Here is an 8,028-nt window from a genome sequence, read left to right on the forward strand (position 1 = left end):
GGGACATCAGACTGCAAAAAAAAGATTCACCAAGAAGTCGGTTGAAGGAAAAAAGTCGCTAAAACGGCAAGCAACGGTTTCTTTTTTAAAAATATACTTCTCTTCAGTAATGTAAAATTAGAGAATTGGCTAAATCGTGTTTTTAAAAATGCTACAAAATGCTAAATTTCAAATTCAAAATGCTAAATGTCATTATTTTAAGTGCGATAAATCACCATCTCTAATTATTTATAATATAACTTTCATTTTGAAAACCACAAATTGTGTGTAATAAAAAATATAGTTTTTGCATACTATGTAGGTACTGTCAGGATCTAAATTTTTATTTTTCAATTCCTATATTGCATTTTTCTATACTGTCTTTCTTTGAAGACTTGTATAAATACATTTTAGCATAAACTTTCTTTTAACAACCAGGTCAATTGTGATTTCACTCTCATTGTTTCATTTGTTTGCTGAAACCACTGATGGAATATATATCATCAAAATTGTTTAATTAGTTCAAACACATAGTTGTACCAGTAGTACACTGAACTGTCGTTCCTACTCTCAGGTTCAATCACATTGTGGAGTGGACTGTCTGCAGTAGATAAAAGGGTGGTCAACAAGTGTTGCAGGTTGCCAACTAAGAGGGCACCAGTTTTTTCTCAAGTGGAGGACGTACCAGTAAATCTCCTGAAGCTTCAATGAATCTGTGTACTGGGGGTGAAAAGGAGCACAAGGAAACATCCCATATATCTTACTGGTCTCATGCTATTCCTTGTCCCTTGTCCACAAAACCAAAGTAGTGAATTGCTGGTGACAAACCATCGAGAAAACTGGGGCCCCTTACACACACACACACACACACACACACACACATACGCACGCACACGCATGGAAATAAAATTGTTCGTAATTTGCAGGTTAGTCAACATTAAAATTTTCTTGTATGTGTTCCATTATCTTTTTAAGTTAGGCTAATTAGCAGCATCACCCAATCGCTAGGGACAATATTTTATGGTTTTATATTTAGCCCAATTTCGTTGTTAATTCAAAATACTTCGGTGTCATTGTTTTTATTTTAATAAATTTTTTTTTTGTAGTTCATATTCCACAAAATAGTGGTATGGTTACATTTTTACGATAAAAAAATTTGTAATAAACTGGTTTCAAAGTAAGCAATAAAAAAATTTAAATTCATATTCCTGATCTGAGCACTTTGATACAATATTTTGTCCGGAAATAATGACATTACTTGAATTTCAAACATTTAAAGACTACTTTTATAATAATTTGAATTAAGTTTTTGTTAAATGCTGCTTGATTCCATTATATAACTTGCATTTCGGTGATATATGGTGTATTCAGGGGCGTAGATTTCAAACATTTAAAGACTACTTTTATAATAATTTGAATTAAGTTTTTGTTAAATGCTGCTTGATTCCATTATATAACTTGCATTTCGGTGATATATGGTGTATTCAGGGGCGTAGCCAGGGGGGGGTTTTAGGGGTTCAACCCCCCCCCCCCCCCCCCCTAGCACCAAATCTTTAATTAATTTCTTATTCATCACTCAAACAAATTTCATATTAAAATTAATAAAATTTTTACCATTACAATATTTAAATTTAAGTATCGAAAACTGCTAAAATAGCACTATTTTACACCCTAAAATCCAAATTTTCCCAGGGGAGGGCCCCCGGAACCCCCGCTTTAATACGGGGGGGGGGGGGGGGGGGGCATGCTTCTTAACACCCCCCATACTCAAATCCTGGCTACGCCACTGGGTGTATTAACTTGCATTTTGGTGTTATGTGGTGTATTGGCATGCTTTACAGTGTTACTTAGTTTCTATCGCAATTCAACATATAATCTTGTCCCTGTGTACAGTTCCAGACAAGCACCTCTGTCCTGTGTGCAGGTGCTGATAGGCGGCAAGTGGGGTCGGGTTGGCCATCTGCCGGGCTCCATCCTCATCAACGCCGGGGAGCTCTTGGCGACGTGGACTCGCAACAAGTACCCTGCTCTGGTGAGTTCATTTTTAAACACTGTGAAAGCTTTTCAGACCTAAGTCTTGCCACATCTGTTTGGTATAGGGACAGTCAGGTTCCCTTAGAAGAGATTGTACTGATTCTCACAGACAACTCAATACTCCCAAAAGATTTAGGAGAATTGTGATGTGGTGGAATCTTGGTTCCACTGTATTTCTTTAAACAACTAGAATTACTTGAGCAGAGAATACTATGAGTATAATGTATGAACAAATATATATCATTTTGAGCTAATTGCCTTACAAAAATTAAAAATATCAGCTTGCAGATTCAGTAGTTTTTACCCCACTTTTCTTTTTAACTTTGTCGGTTTAATTATTTTGCACACTTACATTCAAATTAAGAAGACAATTACTAACTACATCTGATTTCGAAAAAGGTCCCTTTCACCCTGTGTTCAGCCCGGGCAACGCTGGGTACTGGAGCTAGTTCTAATATATTTCCCTGCTACTGTATCTCACTGGCAGAAATGGTGGGGTTTTCTCTCAGGTTGGTCTGCAGATATGCTGAGTGGCATTCATCTTGCATCTCATCCATGCTGATCCTGACTCAGATGGTGTCTGTGTGCAGATTTTAATTCCAATTTGGCTTGAATGATCCTACCTGCAAACTTGTACAGATTTTTCAACCACCATAGTTCATCCTTGGCCATGACTATGCACATGCAAATTATGCTTTAATTTGGGTAAATGTTGAAGTATGTACAAAAAATACTGTTTATAGGAAACTACCATTAACCTGGTATTATAGCATAACTTTCAGAATGTTATTACTGTAAGTTACTGTTTCGTACTGAAAGATACTGTTTTGCACATAATGGAGATGAGTTATTAACTAGCAGATATTCTGTTCTGTGCTTGAAATACATTTTCTGAAGAAATTTACCAGTTTCTCAGCATGACTGAATACTAATGTAACAAGAGTTAATCAAAGTTGTTAAAACAACAAGGATGATTTCTAAATATTTTCCATTAAAATTTTTGATTATTTTTAAGCATCAGGGGTCAATCTGTTAATTTTAAATGTAATAAAACATCACAAATTTGCTCAGGAGAACTCAGATCACCACATGATTTGTGGCAGTGATATCAGCGAACTTGCTTACGTATAGGTATAACTGGAGTCACTGATTGTTTACCCTGTTTCGGTCTGCAATTTCATGTTAAATGGTATGTACCTAGTACAACCATTTTGAATAAGTGTTAAAACAAAATGTCCTTTCAACAAGAAATTAAAATGATAAAACATGGCATTTAGCATAACTAAATACTTGAAAACAACTTGCAACACACTTCAATTAGTAGTTTTAAAAAAAATACTGTGGGTACTAGTAAGAAACACAACTATTCCAGCCAAAAATAATGTTCAGGAACAGTGCACTAAATTTATGACACACTGTTATAATTGCACATGTACGGTTAAATACAGGTTTATGAACATATGCAGCCCTGTGCAACTTAAAAAAAAATTACTTAAAAAAAACTTATTTATTAAATTTAAGCCTTATCACTTCAAACCACTCACTCCTAGCTTCTGTTTATAGCGACTTGGCATTAGTACATATGCCGCTAGTTTTTATATCTTATTTTAGATAGCAACACAAAGGATATATATATATATATATATATATATATATATATATATATATATATATATATATATATATATATATAAAAACATTTTACCTCTCTGTATACATTTGGTAGGAGTAATTTAGTCTTAGTGAATGGAACTGAAGTCGATTGGAATGGAAATGTGTAAACATGGTGCTGAAATCTTGAAAAGATGTTGGACCCTAATTTTTAATCCCTACAAATTAACTTTCGTGAACATCAGGGGGATGTATTAAGCATATTGGTGTGCCAAATGAAACTTTATACTAAATGTACAACTAGCCTTAATAGTTTATGGTATAATTAAGAAATAATGAGAACTTAAAAAATATGCATTACATTTTTGACAATCCTTAGTTAATATTGAAATGTAGATTTAGTGCAGTGTTCGTCTTACTGTAGAGACACGAGAAATTGTTAGGCTACATATAGTCAATGTCATTTTGAATAAAAGAATTTCTTAAGTAATTTTTACCGTTAAATCTTAAATGTTGAAACAGCTCATTAAGTTAAGGTTAGTTTCTAGGAGGTACTTACAGATTTATTTCTGTCTTTTAAGCAAAACCAAATATACATGCATATACTTAGTATTATAATATGTGTTTAAAATGTTTCAAGTTAGTTTTGTTTTAATGTATCGATTGGACTGCAACTTTTGGTTTCAAAAATACTAAAAAAAACTGAAAAAAAAAAAGATAGGGCCGCGTTAGTAATGCTTTAGAGAACCAACACTATGTTAAATATATTTGATGACATGTTTATTCCAACAAAATTTTCCTGTTTAATAAATTATAGGTATTTTTAAAGTTATGATTATATCTGTTTATGACTACTCAAGTTTACAAAATATATTCCTGAATATGTAGTTTCACTACCATAATGTTTACTTTGGCACACCAATACTTTTAGTACATCCTCCGATGTTCGCAAAACATGCACGGGTGCATGGGTCTGCCATCTTGACGGCTTTGGTTTGTGGCTATAGCAGTTTCTGCATGCATGTGGACTGGACTTTCAACCTGTTAAATTTCCATTGTGTAATGCGTCATTTCATTGCATTTCTGGTGTGTACTAAAATTCACCTTTGACGTGCCTAAAAAAGTATAACTTCAAAAAGGCTGACGATGATAATTCCGGTCTAGGGGTAAATGTCACATGTTCAATGTGGTGGCATTTACATGCGACGTGTTCAATACTCCTATTGTTCTGCTAGCCTTGAGAAATCAATAGTACGATCTTTTTAAACAGAATTATAGTTATGTTTTAAATTAAAATTTTCCAAATATATCACACGTGGCATTATTGTAAAGAATTCTACATTAACTTTTGTGTCATATTTTTGTAATATAAATTTATTTGCAAAATTAGAACACATGGATTTGCTTGTTTCTGAGGTTATATGTATACATATCATGGGCGTCGCAAGGATATATTTTTTTTTGGGGGGGAGGGGGGGGGGGGGACTTAAATTGATTTAGTTGTTGAGGAATATCCATCCCCTGGAAAAAAAAAAGCGGGGGGTCCAGGGGTCCTCCCCCGGAAAAATTTGGAGTTTGAAGAAGTGAAAAGGTGGTTTTTAGGCATTTTTCTTTCCTAAATATTTTAATTAATTTTTATTGCAATATATAATATATTTTTTGAAAAAAAAAAAATATTTTTAGAGAACAAATTTGTAAAAACACAGTTAACATTATCTGCTGGTGCTATATCCACACAAAATCATTAATTTAAACTTCAGGAGAAACCTGAATGTTACACTTAAATGCCGCAGCAGTATTAAGAATATTTCACACATGTACACAAACATAAGTAATAAAGTGATTATATTCACTATTATTATAGTATCTCTCCTCGGTATCGGACCTGATTTTGATTTTACACGAAGATTGAATTAAAAAGTGCTCAAATTACCACGATTGGACTAAATGCATTGTGCGCAACATATGGGTTATATCACAGAAATCATATTTTTAATATAACTACGAAACTAAATATATTATTGGAGGGGACGAAATTGAAGACTTTTATTATTGTGGGGAACGTGTGTCCCCCCCCGGTTGCGACGCCCATGATACACATCACTTGCTAATACTGAAAGACTTGCTCACTTTTTAAAAAATCGTTTTTTGAGGACAAACTAAACTTTCCTTCAAATTTTAAACATATGAACCTGGTTGTACAACATTCCTTTCCTGTAACAATAACATGAACAAAATTTTTAATGATTTTTAAATATTCACAATAATTGTGAATGCATACATTTCAAGCATAAATGACAACAGAATCAAAATTGAATATCAACAATCAAATTACAATCAAAAACATTCAAATTACTAATAGAGAATTTTAAAGTTATGCACCCAAATACCACATTCAAAGTATACAAAAACTAGGTAAAAGAGTTGTTTGAATAGAACTCTCCTCACTGTGTGCATGTATAAGAAGTATATTACCTAAACATTGTTTTAATTACCATTCAGAGATGCATATAAAATTTTTAGATTGGTATCACTTGACTCCGAGCGATACGACCGCACACTGCCATGGATCACACTATAAAATTATAGTTTAGTTTGCAAGTTCCTTAACATTATACACTCGCAGCCAATAGCCAGTACAGTAGTGTACAAACATTTTTCCTTTTTAACGCGTTTAATTATTGCAAAACAGGTTGAGCACATGTCTTGTAACTCAAGAGGATGATGATTGCTTATACATTAGGGTTCGCACAGAAATTGGTTTCGAATTTTGACAAATCTGTGTAGCACTAACTGGTTGTGGGAAGGAGTAAGACCGAGGCCAAAGACAGTTTCTGGCATACTAGAGCTGGCAGTGATTTCTTGGTGATTCGGCTGGTGGGTACAGAGCTAGCTGAATTCTGAAACTTCTCTGCGGTTTGCCCAGCCATGCCTTATATCCTGTTACTGAAATTTCAGGATACCCATATTTATCCAAACACTTTTAAAATCACCTTCTTAGGAAAATTTATTGTCCGTAACAAGAATGACTCTATACAGCCAAATTTGCTCACTGTCAAGTTGGCAGAAAATCAATAAAAGTAGATTTCAACTTGTCTTATTGAACATGCTATGTTAAAAATAGCTTTGTATGAAAGTAATATTGAATGTAGATGTAGATATTAAGCAGCAGGCATTATAAAAATGTTCAATGAAAGGTGAAGTAGGTAATGTAAGGTGCACGGTCTGTTCACAGCGGCACCGCGTGATCGTGCCAGAGAACGAGGCTGCCTACTGCAAGGGTCGCCACAGCATCGCGTTCTTCGTGCACCCGGACAACGACACGCCCATCGCGCCCCTGAGCAGCCCCGTGCTGGAAGAGCAGGCCGCGGAGCCGCCCCAGCCCCCGGCCAGCCCCACCAAGCACCACTCCAAGCACGGCAGCATCTACACCGCGTACCAGCACCTGCAGATGAGATTCCGCGAGACGTACGCCTCCTAGTCTTCACTGCTGGGGATCGCGAGCATTCGCAAATTCATTTTGCCACGGGCCGAAACTCGACCGGTAGAAACTTTTGTGCTGTGTCAATAACAATCCCCAACCACAAAAGTAGTACTGAATCAAAGGCAAATTAGTCGAGATCCAACAGCCACTGAAAATGAGCAGATGATGATAGGTTCGAGCACTTACGAGGACTGCAGGCGAATGAACTTGCGAATTTGGCTGGTCCCTGCCGACAACTTGTGCCCTGCACGGTGGCAAGTTAGAACTGATAAAGCACTACAGGTAGTTCAACACTACTTTCTTGTACAATTTGAACTGTATGTACCTAATATTGTGTTCAATGCCACAAACAGTTTTTTTGAGATAAATTTGTACTGATAAAGCCCAAAATATTTTACTTTTTCTACTTTGAATATTAAATTAAACAGAGTAATGAAAACCTACATTGAGTATGGATACCAGTGATTATGTATTTCACTGTGTCTTGCAGTGGTAAATATGTCCTCTTGTATCCTACGCTATAACTGAGACATTTAAGGTGGGACATCCGGGCACACGTTAGCAAGCTGTCGCAGTGTCTGTGGAACAGGGTGCGAGGGGAAGTGGAAAACCCGAACTCTTAGCTACCCCCACTACTAGCCGCCGGGGGTGGTGGACGAAGACGCTGTTTGCCACCCCAAACCGGTTATTCTATCGCAGCGCGCGGGGGGGGGGGGGGGGGGGGGGGGGGTTGAAGGAGGCCGTGTGGTATTTGGCGTGGACTCGCTCTTCCTCTGTCCTCTGTCCCTTGAACAGGCGGAGACGCGGAGTCATCCCTTGTTCATAGGCCAGTGACCTTGAAAGCGCTGCGTCAATAAGCTGACCGTGGAGCGTTTACTTGCAAACTACTGGTAAACTGTCAGTGAGCATTTATCGTACAC

At 36.4% G+C, this 8,028-nt stretch overlaps 1 protein-coding gene across 1 annotated transcript in view; it reads left to right on the forward strand.

Annotated features, from left to right (window-relative positions):
- The window catches only part of LOC134531006 (uncharacterized), a 185,711-nt gene extending 178,160 nt beyond the window's left edge, over positions 1-7,551 (forward strand). Inside the window, exons 6-7 of the mRNA XM_063366435.1 lie at positions 1,904-2,011; positions 6,860-7,551. Coding sequence (XP_063222505.1) covers positions 1,904-2,011; positions 6,860-7,105 — 354 coding nt within the window. The 3' untranslated portion in view covers positions 7,106-7,551. The remainder of the gene's footprint in view (positions 1-1,903; positions 2,012-6,859) is intronic.
- The last annotated feature ends 477 nt before the right edge of the window (positions 7,552-8,028 follow it).

Source organism: Bacillus rossius, chromosome 3 (assembly GCF_032445375.1).
Source record: "Bacillus rossius redtenbacheri isolate Brsri chromosome 3, Brsri_v3, whole genome shotgun sequence".
NCBI lineage: Eukaryota > Metazoa > Arthropoda > Insecta > Phasmatodea > Bacillidae > Bacillus > Bacillus rossius.